Genomic DNA, 15,783 nt, shown 5'->3' on the forward strand with positions numbered 1-15,783 from the left:
TTGTTTGATCCAGATTTGACAAACAGCTACTCACATATTGGAATGTTACTGAGTGCAGCATAAACACTTTTCTATGGTATGTTGTGTAGTAGATTAAATATCAAATCTTCTGAAAATATTGATTTGAAAATCCAACCTGTGAATGTTGGGATGGAAATCAACACACCCTCTGGATGGTCTATATAAAGCTTGTTCACAGAGAATGTTTGAAAAAACCAGAATGTTTAAGCAGGGCGTTAAAGAAAGGGGACATCTTGCTGTTAAAATGTCATTATATTCTTTTTATGATAAGAACGTGTTCTGATGCAGTGGAGAGTTAAGAAAGGACAAGTATTCACAGATGTCCGTGAAAGAAGATGACATCCCAGAAAAGTTACTAACCTAACTTAATTAAGTATTAGTTCAGCTTCTGCCCAAAACATTTGAGGCAGTGAAGTTGGTAATATGCTCTGTTTTTGAGTTTTACATCATAATCATATGGACTAATGTTTCTCAGCTTTACACCAAAGAGACGTTCATGACTATGAGACAAGGTTTCATCCCATACTATGCTAAAGCTTTAGAATGTAACGTGTAGGTTACATTTCATTTGAACTTTGTAAGAGGATATCATTGGTATGGATCAATTAAACCACCACTTATATGTATGATAATATTGTTATCAGTGAATAACTGCCTCAGTCATTCTGTGTATAGATTATCTTCCAAGTTCCATAGGTGTAGAAGGTAGGAACTTCAACCCCAATTCGGAAATATACTGAGGGAAATAAAAAAGGGGACACCACTTCATGGCAGTGCTCCTTTATTTTTTCTCAGTTTGTCTCCTACATTGCCATTTAAAGCTGGTGATGAAAACTGGAAAATGTTAAAGGAATACTTGAATTTGCCTGTCTTAGTGTCTTCCTTTATTTTTTTCTCTCAGTATACTTAAACTAGTTGATGCTTGTTGGTACCTTGCCTGCCATTCAGCCAGGATTGAGCTCTCACTTTTGAATCTTATGCTGATCAGGGAAGGGTTGTTTTACCTCAGAACTATTCACCAACCCATTACAATCTAATCATATTAGGCTGCATACAAAAAATTTAAATGTTTCTTGGGCACATTTTTTTTCAAAAGTGACAAGGGCTGTAGGGCATTTTTAAAAATTTTTGCTAGAAAAAGAGTGATTAGGGAAGAAGACATTTTTTTTTTCTCTCAGGAATACAGCTTGGAAAGTTAAGCACATGTTAATGGGTTGTAGATTCAGTCACACACATTCTTACAGGCATTCATCCATATGGTGGAGAAATAGATGATCTAAACACATCCAAGTCAAAATTATGGCAGTAGAAAATTGTTTACATGCACAAATAAAAGTGACACGCCAATGCCCAAGAAACATTTCACTTGTTTTATTTAGCCTTGTGTAGTACACTTGACAGAAACAACATATCGCACAGCAGGCATCATTGTGAATGTTTGTTTCTGGAGATCAGTAGTGTGTTTGATGAGGCTGGGGCAGGTCAAAATGATAGTGTAATTAGCTAATTATAGTAATGTTTGTGTATGCATAGAAAGAAGACACTACAAAGACATCCAAGTATCTGATCTCTTCTCTCTTTTCAAAACATCTTGTTCACCTGTCAGTCAAATCTTTTGACTTGCTAAAATAATACATATATACAATTCAGAATTTCCATTCTTGTTCATTAATCTACCATTCACCATGTTTACAGACTTGATTTTCTGTTCTTCCAGCGATCAAGACAAACGACCAGTCTACTGTTGTGATATGTTGCATATATGTTGTGCTCTGTATACCATATCAGTCCATGTGTATTAGTCAACCTGCTACATTGTTGCCATGTCTGTAACATGATCTATCAGCCATAATACCACATTCTAGTTTATTACATGTATGTCTGGATGACTGAATGTAAATGATCCAATGCTTCATCTATTGACATGATTATATTTCATATATTACTGTCATGACCTGTCAATCATGTGTAAATATTGTATGTTTAGATGATCAGGTATAGGAGATACAGTGTTTCTATATCTATTGACATGGTATATTACCTATAACACGCTGTCTATCACATGTATATCTGAATGACTAGGTATGGAATTTACTGTGTATCATGTCTGGAGGACAGCGACAGTGTTGCTATATTTAAGGTTGATGTAATTTACATACACAGCTGACCTACACCAGGTCAACAATATTCACCACCTTGCCATGCCACCATTTCATCATGAATGTATGTGTATATACAGTGATCCTAAGCAAGAATTAAGGCCTCGGTCCAACTCCCAGACAGATACAATTTATGATGGATATTTTTTGGGTTTTGTCTCATCACACCCCCATGCTGCCTCATCACCTTATAGAGGAGTAAGGATACACTCCAAACCATTGAGTTCCTAATTATAAAGAAGTTGACAATGACATCCTCAAATTAGCTCTCTTCCTTTTGTGTACTTCTAAGTGCCATTCAAGGACAAAAACACGTTCTGGTACATTTTTTTCTCCTTACGACAGACAACACAATTTCCAAAAAATTCTAAAATATTCATGATCCTTCAATTCATTTTTATTGAAAGTTTTTTTATAAAATGCTTGCTTACTTTTAAAGTTTGCACAAGCATATGTATTGTTTAAGTTGCAAGTTTTTTTGCTTTCTATGGGTTGTGCTGTGGGTATTCACTGTGACTCTGCAACTGCAACTGTTTTAATTGCCACCATTAATGTGATCACTCATTCCGTCACTCTACACACATTCACTTCTATACAATTTCATTATCAATATTTTACAACATCTGTTATTTTTTTGTTAGTTACTGTTTCCTAATCTGAAACATTTTAAAGTCAAATGAAGTAAAACTCAGTGAAGGCAAGAAAAAAAAGCTTGGTCATCACAGGTATTGAGACAAGTATGTTGTATTTGGACGATTATAGACAAAGGATGGGACATCATGTGAGGCTGATGTATTGTGGTGGTTGTAATTGTACATACTGCGACCCTGGATTGTGTGTGTGTACCCACTGACCCAGTCTGGCAGGTGGAACATGGTGGTGAGTTGCAGTACTCCATCTGCTGGGAGAGGGGTTGGGAGAGGGGGGCACCTTGCAGTACTCCAACATCAGGCTGAATATGAGAGGTGGTGTTTGACTCACAGGAGATTAAATGCCTGAATAATAACGTAAGAAGAGTTAGGAATTTGAGGTCCTACGATGCATGGAAGCTGTGAAAAACGTAGCGTAGGTTTAGGTTTCATAGCTGCTGGTGTAGTAGTCTATGTTGAGGTGCAGAAAGAGCTGCCTGGCTACTGCAGCTAACATGTCTAACAGGTAGGGCAACTGTGACCCGATCAGTAGAGGGATTTATAGGTGATTCTGGGATGATTTGTGGCTCCTGCTGTAGTATTTGAATGTACAAAGAATGGGAACATCACTCAAAACCTTTTGACAATCATTCATGGTTATAAAACACTGTCAGCTTACATGGTATTGTATGAAGTAGGAATCGAAGATTAAACGAGACTTGCCTGTATGTTGAAGGTTGATCTGGATGATTTTGCTTCAGATGTCTAAGTTAATTAAAGTTTATTCTTTAATTCTTTAACCCCTGGAGATTCCATGGTATCTGTAACAAAACATCAGTGTTTTTGAAGTGTGAGACTGTTGATTGTGTGTCATGGAGACATTACTTGTCTGTACTTGTCATTACCTCTGTGCACTGGCTGAACACATTTATCAGGCATTGCAGACATTGCTGAAAATGAAAAAAAATCACTCACTCACTTGAAGAAAACAGTCCCTCAGAAACTCCATGTCCCTGTATTGGAATATAATTTTCCTACCATTTTAAGTTTAACCATGAAAGTGAAAAGCACCAGAAACATGCTGTGATTTCACTGTGCTGTGATATCAGTTTGTGTTTTCATTTTTAATCTCACTTGGACATTTTTGAAAATTGTTTCAGATACGTAACCGCTGTTTGAGTTGAGTTTTTTGGAAATTATGATAACAGTTTCAATGTCATGTGCATACAACCAAAGCCTGGCATAGCCATTCATTGTGCTACTTATCCACTGAGGTTTAATTGTAGGTATGAATATACTACTTGATGGTATCAGTGAGTAGCCTTTATGTCTATGCTCTTTCATGACTGTAGTCACTATTACAACTATTTTACAGCCAAGATTTGAATCTCAAGTGAAAGGTGCTGTTTGTATTTAGTAAATTCTTCTCGTGTTTCTGGAGCAAGAGTGTTCATTGTGTTCCCGATTTCATTCTCTGAAAGAGAATTTGAACAGGGAGCAGACAACATTTCTGTCCAATTCCATCCAGTGGGTTATTTTGTCTTGACATTCATCAGATTCTCTTTCTGTTTGCAGGTGCTGGCACATGGATGTTGCTGTCGCATGTGGTGGACGACCTTCAGGTCATGACCTTGCACCGAGCAACCCGGTGAAGGAAATGACAGAGAAGTTTCTTACCGAGATGTGACTCCACTAATGCTAATCCTTGTGTTGTAATAACAGCTTCGCCAACACGTTCCCTCCTCCTAACATGCAAGCTGGAACGTTTAGGATTCCATGAAATATTTTCACAGATGACATTTTGAGAATATTTACAGATTCAACATTCATGTGCAATTTGTAGTGAATTAGGACTCCTTTGTTGAGGATTTGTGCTTGTTTTCCCTCCCATCTTGGATTATGTTGTTATGTTTTACGTCCAGTGCAATAATGGCTCTACGATGCAGTCAACGATTATACGCAAATGGCTGATATGTGGATAATGGTGGATTCAATGCCTTTTGGTTGACGACGTCACGCAGTGGTCATGGCGAAAAAGGCAGAGGGACGCACTTTTAACGTCGGCGTGATCGGATTATCTGGAACTGAACGGGAGAAGGGGCAATATGGTGTGGGCAAATCTTGTCTTTGCAATCGGTTCCTGTACCAGGTGGCAGACAAGTACCACACAGAACATATTTCTGTGTTGTCGCAGAGTGACTTCGCTGGACGGGTCATCAACAACGACCACTTCCTGTACTGGGGCGAAGTCACCAAAACAGACGAAGGGAACAATTTTACTTTCAATGTGGTGGAGCAGACTGAGTTTATAGATGATGTGTCATTTCAACCATTCAAAACAGGGAGGACGGAACCTTACACCAAAAGATGTGTTCAAACCAAAGTGCAGTCTGCGGAGAAACTGATGTACATTTGTAAGGACCAACTTGGTGAGTATAATTGTCATTTCGATGTGTTCAGTTGCAACGTGCTCTGTCTGTACCTGCTGCTGTGTGACTGATAAAACTCTCAGGCTCTTCAAATTTGAATATTGTATCTTAATCGTCAGACAAATAACACAACTGCGATGTGGCCACCTATGTACACAGATAGTTGAAACATACACAGTGTTACATAACAGAAAAGCCCTTGGATGTATTTGTGAAGCCACACAGCAAACAGAAGCGCTTATTGTGGATAGTTGGTCTGATTGATAGAGGTTGCAGCTTCACATAGGATATTTCTGTGTCAAGACTTTGGCCTTTGTCAGAAATAGTATGTAAAAGCATTTTTGCCTGACATAGAAATTTAATCATGTGGTTGAATAGGTGTACTGTATAAATAAGGAATGACATGAAGGTTATTTGACGGAATGAGCGGGTTATGAGGTTAGTTCAACTCTCATCGGCAGGATTTTATGTTGAAACAAGTTGTTGATGAAACCCTTTCTGTTGTAATTGGGTGTATTTTGAAGAGTTAGTTCACTGGATTGAAATTAGAGCTTGCACGTAAGTCTGAAGCCTGTAGAAATAGCCTCAGGCTAATACATTATAATTTTACTTGCCCATAGAGTCTGTAGGTTCTTTACAAACGCTCGAAGGTATCTTCTGTCATACTGCAGTGACTATTACAACTTAAGAAATCCTTGTTGGTAAACATTTGAAACTTATATACTATAAGCACTAGCAACCTTTTCCACGGTCGGCAGGGAATAAGATAACATAAATTGTGTGGAACTGTTTCTTTTTGAGGTTTTCCTTCTGATTTAAAAGCACAGACTATTGATAAGGATTTTTTCTGTCAAGAATTGAGAAATAGTAGCAGTATAAACTTGTATCTAGCATGTATGGTTCCAGCATCATGTTAAAGCTGTATTTTGTCATCAATGTTAGTACCTTATGACTTTAGCAAACTACATCAGTGTCTCAGTTGCGTAGATGGATGCTCATGCTGTTGATCACTGGATAGTCTGTCCAGAACCATGAAAGTCAGGGTTAAAATTGGTCTTTAGTGACCGATGCTTTTGTAAGAGGCTACTTTGGATTGGATGGTCAGGTTCGCTGACTGAGTTGACACTTGCCATCATAATCCATTAGTGTAGGAATCATTTTCAAAATTCATGCATATTTCACGATGGCAAAAATGGTAAATTTTGTTTTCTTGTTTATCTTTGATATGTTGTTGACCACAGTCATAGTATTCTGAATATAGAAAACATTGATTATACAAACTTGACGACATTTCATTTTCATATTTTAAACTTTTTAATAGAAGTTTCATGAAATTGCATCACTACCATTACAGAAGTTGTAACGGCAATGTGCAAAGAAAAAATCTGTATACGATATTCATTTAATATATCAAGATATGTAGTTTTACAATATAACATCACGAATGAGTTGTGAAATTTTATATTTCTTGCTTAAAAGGGACCAACAAAAACATTCCTTTCATTTCTAATTTGCACATGTATAGACTATTAGTAATATGTAGCAAAATGAAAATATGAATTATATAATGCTTACTTGAAGCTTCACTTCCTAACATATTCGCACTACAAATTCCTGACATGAACAGATACTAGTAAATCAATTTTAACTGAAGTACAAAAATGATATTGTTATGGCATTGACACTGGAATTAACCCATTCAACACCATAGGCCGGTAAACCAGCCAAGACATCACGAGTCCCCTCACACTGTAGGCCAGTTTACCAGCCAGGTAGTAGTCGCATCAAAATAAAAAGTTTCTGAACCTAACTAACATATGAGACTTGATATTATCAACTTTTCACTGTGTGTGAAAACAATTATCAGATTTCAAAAGACCATATATTATCGACAGGGTTAGAATTGTAAACTGTTTTTACAATGATTTTTATAACAACATAATTTTTGGACTCCTGTTTCAGCAACCGGTCCACTTCAGAGTTGTCAAAAAGTAAAACAACAATGCTTTGAGATGATAATAAAACAAATCAAAGAACCTGAAACATAAAATCATTAACAGTACTCATAAAAGTTGTCAAACATACATTATAACTTCCTATTTCCATCTTTTTTGCGCAATTGTGTAATGTAATTCAGGTGACATCTTGGCTTTCATCACCATGAACATCACGCTCGTACACAATGTTTAATGCTAAAATACATGCATGAAGCATTTTTGTCACTGGTCATAACCTACCACAATATGTCCACTAAGTTCCATAATAAATATATAGGTGGTGCCTTTTCTGTAACACATTCAGAATATTGTGATTTTACCCAAAACGTTCGTCTAAATCTAAAAGTAGCCATTTACAGTGTCCATTGCAGTAATATAATTGGCTGTCTTAGATTGATGTTCATGATTTTGATCCCTGGATTGTCTGGTCCAGATCCAATTATTTACAGACTACCCAGTGGTCAGACTGTGTAATGGTGTAGATTGGTGGTCAGACTGTGTCTTGGTGTAGACTGATGGTCAGACTGTGTCTTGGTGCAGATTGATGGTCAAACTGTTTCTTGATGTAGATTTGTGGTCAGATTGTGTCGTGATGTAGATTGGTGGTGAGACTGTGTCTTGGTGTAGACTGATGGTCAAACTGTGTCTTGGTGCAGATTGTTGGTCAAACTGTTTCTTGATGTAGATTTGTGGTCAGACTGTGTCTAGGTGTAGATTGGTGGTCAGACTTTCTTGGTGTAGATTGCTGGTCAAACTGTGTCGGGATGTAGATTGGTGGTCAGGCTGTTTCTTGATGTAGATTGGTGGTCAGATTGTGTCGTGATGTAGATTGGTGGTGAGACTGTGTCTTGGTGTAGACTGATGGTCAGACTGTGTCTTGGCACAGATTGTTGGTCAAACTGTTTCTTGATGTAGATTTGTGGTCAGACTGTGTCTAGGTGTAGATTGGTGGTCAGACTGTTTCTTGGTGTAGATTGCTGGTCAAACTGTGTCGGGATGTAGATTGGTGGTCAGACTGTGTCTTGATATAGACTGGTGGTAAAGGTGTGTCTTGGTGTAGATTGGTGGTCAAACTGTGTAGTGATGCAGATTGATGGTCAGACTGTGTCTTGGTGTAGATTGATGGTCAGGCTGTTTCTTGGTGTAGATTGGTGGTCAAACTGTCGTGATGCAGATTGATGGTCAGACTGTGTCGTGATGCAGATTGATGGTCAGACTGTGTCTTGATATAGATTGGTGGTCAGACTGTTTCTTGGTGTAGATTGGTGGTCAAACTGTGTTGTGATGCAGATTGATGGTCAAACTGTGTCGTGATGCAGATTGATGGTCAGACTGTGTCGTGATGCAGATTGATGGTCAGACTGTTTCTTGGTGTAGATTGGTGGTCAGACTGTTTCTTGATGTAGATAGATGGTCAGACTGTGTCGTGATGCAGATTGATGGTCAGACTGTTTCTTGGTGCAGATTGATGGTCAGACTGTGTCGTGATGCAGATTGATGGTCAGACTGTGTCTTGGTGTAGATTGATGGTCAGGCTGTTTCTTGGTGTAGATTGGTGGTCAAACTGTTTCTTGGTGTAGATTGGTGGTCAAACTGTTTCTTGGTGTAGATTGGTGGTCAAACTGTGTCGTGATGCAGATTGATGGTCAGACTGTGTCGTGATGCAGATTGATGGTCAGACTGTGTCGTGATGCAGATTGATGGTCAGGCTGTTTCTTGGTGTAGATTGGTGATCAAACTGTGTCTTGATGTAGATTGGCGGTCAGACTGTGTCTTGGTGTAGATTGGTGATCAGACTGTTTCTTGGTGTAGATTGATGGTCAGGCTGTTTCTTGGTGTAGATTGATGGTCAGGCTGTTTCTTGGTGTAGATTGATGGTCAGGCTGTTTCTTGGTGTAGATTGGTGGTCAAACTGTTGCTTGGTTTAGATTGGTGGTCAGACTGTTTCTTGATGTAGATTGGTGGTCAAACTGTCTTGGTGTAGACTGATGTTCAGAGTGTGTCTTGGTGTAGATGGTTGGTTAGACTGTGTCTTGGTGCAGATTGGTAGTCAGAGAGTGTCTTGATGTAGACTGGTGATCAGGCTGTGTCCTGGTCCATATGGGTGGTTAGGCTGCGTCTTGGTGCAGATGGGTGGTCAGACTGTGTCTTGGTGTAGATTGATGGTCAGGCTGTTTCTTGGTGTAGATTCGTGGTCAGGTCGTGTCTTGGTGCAGACTGGTGGTCAGACTGTGTCTTGATGTAGACTGGTGGCCAGGCTGTGTCCTGGTCCATATGGCTGGTTAGGGCTGTGTCCTGGTCCATATGGCTGGTTAGGGCTGTGTCTTGGTGCAGATGGGTGGTCAGACTGTGTCTTGATGTAGACTGGTGCTCAGGCTGTGTCCTGATCCATATGGATGGTTAGGGCTGTGTCTTGGTGCTGATGGGAGGTCAGACTGTCTTGGTGTAGATGGGTGGTCAGGCTTCTATTATCCATCAGGCAACTATCAGTCCAGTGTGTCCCTGTAGATATGTTGTGACCTCACAAGTTTGTGTAATAATAGCCTCAAATTGTTTCTAGCATTCAAGAAACGTATGGGCAATATTCTCATTTAGCATGTAATAATTCCTTCCTTGTTTGTGTGTTGTAGGTATGGAGTCAGACTATGAACAGAAGCTAATGCCAGAAGGGAAGTTAACCATTGACGGCTTCATCTGCTGTTTTGACGTCAGTCAGGCCCCCCAGCGGCCAGTTGACAAGCAAGTGGAATTCGTGGCAGCGTTGCTAAGCGCTGTTCTCAAAGCCAAGAAACCACTGGTTCTTGCAACCACAAAACATGATGATGCAGAGGAACTTTTTGTGGAAAAAGTAGAGAAATTACTCAACAGACGGGAGTTCAAAGGATGCTTTCCATTGGTGGAAACATCCGCACATGACAATGTGAATACAGAACTTGCTTTCATGACTCTAGCCCACCTCATTGACAAGACTAAAGCTCGAGCCAAAGTGATTCCTTTCAATGAAGCATTGAAAGCTCGGCAAGAAATCCTTGGGGTCGCAAACAAAGCCTATCAGAACTTGCTCAAATTGCATGTTACAGATCCAGTGCTAAGCTGGCTGGCGTGTCGGAAGAAATTTGTGAATGAGCCTGATTTTGGACATTATGTTGACCTCTTCGGTACGGATAAAGCAAAGAAGTTGTTCCGCAACCATGTAAAACACCTGCGGGATGAGCAGATTCAGCAGAAGGAACAGACGTATTTGTCCCAGATACCCAAGATTTTAAAACACTTCCTCCCTAGTCTAGATGCAATAGGTGACAGGTGAGTATCTTTGGCTTCTTGCCTGTTTTTTTTTATTTTTGCAGGTGATGTTTCAGGTGAAGTAGATGTGTGTGTAAGGTGGGAGACAGCAGGTAGAATAAGTCGTCATGTTTGTGGAACATGAAGATTTCCTAGGTAAAATGGAAAGGTGGGAGATTGCAGGTAGAATAAGTCTGTGTGTTCCCAGGTAAAATTGATACATGGAAAGTAAGGACAAGACATCCCCTGTACCTCATAACCATGTGACATGGCTGAGAAGTTATTACAGTGGACGCTAGTGCATCACACTATCGATGGATTGCAATTGTTGAGTCTCTGATACCAACGTATCGATAGCAGAAAGGAAAAACTATTGATGCATAGGAGCGATATTGGTATTTTATGTACAGACATATGATATTGATAACCACTGAACATCTGTAGATACATAATTGTCATATATTCACTTAAATTCACTGCTTGGATCTAGTTGTCCTGGCTGGCTGTCAGGTATTAACTTACAGAAGTATGCCTACATCACTTACTTTGGTCAATGCTTCATGTGTGCTACATACCTTCCAGTTTTGTTTTCTTCAACAAATATGCTAAATGAATGTTTATAAATTATATAATCTCAAACATTAGGAAGTGACAAGTATAAACAGCAGGTGCTCTAACAACTCTCACGGTGTTACTGATCCCAACATCTAATGGGCATTAAGAAAATCATACGAACAATGACATCCTTACCATTCAAGGGAAAAAGTGAAATATCCTGTGCAGTGTGTAGTGTTTAACACAATGGTAGATCAAGTGACAGCCCAGTGTGTCATGGCCAGAGTTGTCATACATGGTGATCTGCAACCCGTTCATGAATGGATTATACAGGATGTCCCCAGCCACAGAAGCTGATAGGCTTGGTCTTGTTGTGACCTAGGGGCCATTATTTGTTTGTGTGGATACACACGTGTCAAGTAGCATTTCACTTTACATAATATTTACTGTTGGCAACTGCTTCATTAGGTAAAACATCTACCCTGAGAGTAGAAGGTCAGTGACTTAACATGCTGACTGCCACCACCAGTATACTTGTGGTGTATACAGGTACAAGAAGCAATGTTAACTTGCTGATTTTGCCAACATATGAAACTTGTATTTAAATACCACTGATGTAGATGTACTGATGTACCACTGTAGATAATGAAGTCAAGACTGGGTGACTAGTGGTGGATAGAATGAGCAACAGTTCTAAACATTGGGGCATCATAGCATTCAGCCATATCTTACACTTTCACCTGTCTTTCAACTTTGCTTTGACCATTGACCAGTATGGAGATAAGCAGCCTGGGCTGGGTGGGCTCCCAATTGATGATCCAGCAGCTCAGGTAACAAGGTTAGCTTAATGGATGTCAGAGAAGTATATTACATTATTGATGGAGGAAGTAGGGGTGTGGCAGACAAGTGTTGAGCACCATTGATTACACAACACATGACAGTCGCTTTCAGAGTGGTTACTGGCAACACTTCCGCAGCATGTCTTACAGCCGTTTGTTCAGTATTTTGATGTGTTGCAATTTCTTTTCCTGTCTGAGTTATTTGATCCTGATAACGATTTGTTTAAAAAATAAACCCATGTCCAAGTGTCAGAAATAAAGCTTGTAAGTCGAGAAATCCTTGTTATTGCAGCATTGTATCACCGTGGCCAAGATCGATGCTCATGCTTTTGATCACTGGATTGTCTGGTCAAGACTCATTATTGACTGAGTGCTGGTGTAGAGCTGGAATATTGCTGAGTGCATCCTTAACAACCAACTTTGTCCCAGCCCTAACATTGAAATCGAAACATTTGGGGCATCATCATGTTTCATTTGCCACAGAAATATCTTTTACCTACAGCCTGTTGACCCTTGAACCCCAATAAAATTTGCTCAAGCTTTTAAATAATGACTTATTTCACTGGTTTTGCACTGTCCAGAATTATCTGTTTACAGTGTGGTACTTCAGAACTGGTATAGCTTTGTGCTGATTCTTGTCACTATCTTTGTTGGAACCATTTGTTCTCTCACAGTTGTGATAAGGTGACTCACTTGTCATGACCTTCATTAATAATCTAACCCTGAGTCCACATAAATTGTTCTTATTCATAAGTCTGTGTATTGTTCCCAAACAGCCATGGAGAAGTTTAGTGTGAGATACATATTCTTATCACACCTCTGTTCATACCATAATGGTCCTGTGTATAATGTGTGAATCTGATTCCTAGAGCACCTGCTGAGGTATAATGTGTGCATTTTAGCACTTGCCTGGGTTAGTTTGTCAAATGTTAAAGGTCCCTAAGATCTTTAATGATTTTTTGGGTGGTGGGGTAGCGTAGTGGTTAAGGCGTTCGCTCGTCACGCCGAAGACCCGGGTTCGATTCCCCACATGGGCACAATGTGTGAAGCCCATTTTCCGGTGTCCCCCGCCGTGATATTGCTGGAATATTGCTAAAAGCGGCATAAAACTTCACTCACTCACTCACTCACTCACTTTAATGATTTCACACTTTTGGGTGTCCTCACTCACTCACTCACTCACTCACTCGCTCACATGAGAGTAACAGGCATAGAACAACAAACAGTAAGAAGTTTGTTTTACTTTTGAAAGTGTGAGGTTCCCCTTGATGTTGGACTAATGACATATATGACACAGTGTAAAGTGAAAATATGCATTAAAAGCAAAGCTTTGCTTTTGATACAATAAAATCACTTATCAAGATCACACAGTTCTGTGCTACAGGTAATAAATGTGAGTAAATTGATTTTTTTATTTGAAATTGATTCAAAAGTACACACAATAATTCTTTAGAATTCTCACTAAAAGGCAATTACCTGGTAAAAAAGAAATTATTAGTTGAAATCGTTAGTTGAAAACCAGTTATTTTGTAAATTGTTTGTCCCCCAAATTTTTATCAGGTCTCTTCCCCCTTCCCCCCCTCCCCCCGAGTACCCCCAAATATAATTGTTTAAGGGAACCCTGGTTATTGACCATAGGTGTTCATTGTTGTAGATGTGTTCTACATGACATGTAGTTGTAATTCCAATGGTGGCACTAATTCATGTCCGCTCTGTTGTTTCAAATTAAGCTGTCAAACTAATGTTCCACTGACTTTGCTTCCAGGAGCTGGCCAACAGTTCAGAAGAACATCCAGAAGCATGAAGACTTCTCCAAGTATTTTGTGGATGCGTGCACGTCAGGGCAGGGCACGTGGAAGACGACTGATGCCTTCCTTGACAGCCAGGAAGAGACCAGGATACCATTTGATTTGCTCAACTCCCCTGATGCAGAGACCTGCTTCAGGAACCACGTCAACGAGCTGCAGGCCAACCATCGCAGGAAAGAGTAAGTGTAGGGAAGGAAGAATGACATTTTTTCTTCCCAAAACAGTCCAGACTGAGCCAGTCCTGTTAAGGGTTTGAAAGGAGAGTGGTCTGTATATTGTCAAGTCCTGTTTCTGGTGGTCTGTCATGAGTGATTATAAGTGATAAAGTAGGTGCATGGCACATATTATGTTGCATTTAGACGTAGTTATGGTTCAGATAATGAAACTATCATGTACGCTGAAACATCACATGTATTTCTGTATGGAGATGCCAATCCATGAAATTTGTTCTTCTTTGAGCAAAGGAAAGAAGAAAGGACAAATGAGAATATATGGCCCCCAAAGAAATGGCGGCGTGGTAGAACCATGTAATTTGTGCAAGGGAATCAGCCTAAGCTGCTAGTTCCTCGCAAGAAATAGAAGTGTCATATGTCATTGCTACTTGAAGTGCAAGTGACCATATTTTGTCAGTTTAAGGCATGTTGTTTACTGTGCTGTGTCTTGATAGGGTACTGAATCTACTGATACAACTACTGAAAATAGCTAAACTGTATGAAATGTAGGTACTTCTCACATGACTGTTGTGAATACATTGGCTACCTGTTAGGGTCAAAATCGACTGTAACATCCTTGTCTGACACACCTTTGCCTCCATGGTTTGGCTCCCTCCTGATTGAATTCCTACATGCAACATGCATTCAAACACCCAAAATCTACTGGTCATCTCATCCTACAAACTGAAATTGTTTGGATACAGCTCACTCTCTTGCCCTGCACCTGTGCTTTGGAAGTCTCTTCTTTGTGCCATGAGAAGCTCAGACACAACTGACATTTTTAAGTTCAGGCTTAAAACCCACCTTTCTTTGGCATATTACTTACAAATCCAGCTATAAATACTCCAGTGTAAATATTCATTCAATGAGATTCTCATACTTTTTTCATGTTCTTCTTGTCAGTGATTCATCAGCTACCAAGGAAACAATTATTTGAAGTTAAATGCCGATCTGAGACTCACTGTGTGTTTTGTCCCTAGACTCCAGCGACAGTTCAAGAAGCTGCTAGAGGAGAATCATCAGGTGACAGCAGGCAAGACACTAGGGGAGACATACGTGTTCTTCGTTGGTAAGGAGGGGTACAATGGGCTTGATGAGCAGGACCGCAGCATCGTGTACGAACAGCATCAGCAGGAACTTCGACAGCAAGCCAAGCATGAGTTCCAGGAACTCCTGTGGGAACAGTCACAGATATTTCTGAATCTCAACTCTACAGGGAGGCTGACACCAGAAGACCTGAAGGGCATCACACTGGCGCTGCAGGATGATCCTAGGTAGTGATACTGGTTTAGTTCATGCAGGGGTGATAGGTAACCTTCTGGTTAAGGTAATGCTTTTTCACAGCATCAATGCATGTTCAGTATCCACATAAGTGCGAGTGGAGTCCATTCTTTGTAAAGTTTACATGACACTGGGCTCAATTGCTTTTCTCAGAAAGTGGCTGATAGGTTCTGTTTGATTGGTGGAGGTATAATATCTGTAACTGCATTGGTAGCTGCAATAGTTGGAATATTGCTCTTGGTTGTAAGGGGCCTGGGGGGTCTTATAAGGTTGGTCTCACAAGACAAAAACAAGGTTTTTGTTTTGGAAATATTTTATTATCAAAACAGTTGCAGGGATTTTTAATGGACATAAAAATGCTTATATGTACCCCAAGGGGGACTTTCTTCTAAGAATTCATTACCTCTACAAGTTTGTACAAATTTTAAGTAATATGCAGAGGATCCTGAATGAATATGACTTGCCTAGTGTCAGTGATCGTCATCTCCCTACTCCTGTATCGTGTTATGTTTAAAAGAACCCAACAGGACCTCACCTGCTGCAGGTTTCTCAGTATACTTGTATCTTAGTG

General features: G+C 39.8%; 1 protein-coding gene across 9 annotated transcripts in view; it reads left to right on the plus strand.

The window, feature by feature from the left end:
• The window catches only part of LOC137262192 (rho GTPase-activating protein 190-like), a 70,828-nt gene that overhangs the window by 17,570 nt on the left and 37,475 nt on the right, over positions 1–15,783 (plus strand). For all 9 annotated transcript variants that reach the window (XM_067799976.1, XM_067799977.1, XM_067799980.1 and 6 more), the window contains exons 2-5: positions 4,385–5,238; positions 9,866–10,538; positions 13,677–13,898; positions 14,912–15,205. In XM_067799976.1, coding sequence (XP_067656077.1) covers positions 4,836–5,238; positions 9,866–10,538; positions 13,677–13,898; positions 14,912–15,205 — 1,592 coding nt within the window. In that variant the 5' untranslated portion in view covers positions 4,385–4,835. The remainder of the gene's footprint in view (positions 1–4,384; positions 5,239–9,865; positions 10,539–13,676; positions 13,899–14,911; positions 15,206–15,783) is intronic.

The sequence above is a fragment of the Haliotis asinina genome, chromosome 14 (assembly GCF_037392515.1).
Source record: "Haliotis asinina isolate JCU_RB_2024 chromosome 14, JCU_Hal_asi_v2, whole genome shotgun sequence".
Classification (NCBI taxonomy): domain Eukaryota; kingdom Metazoa; phylum Mollusca; class Gastropoda; order Lepetellida; family Haliotidae; genus Haliotis; species Haliotis asinina.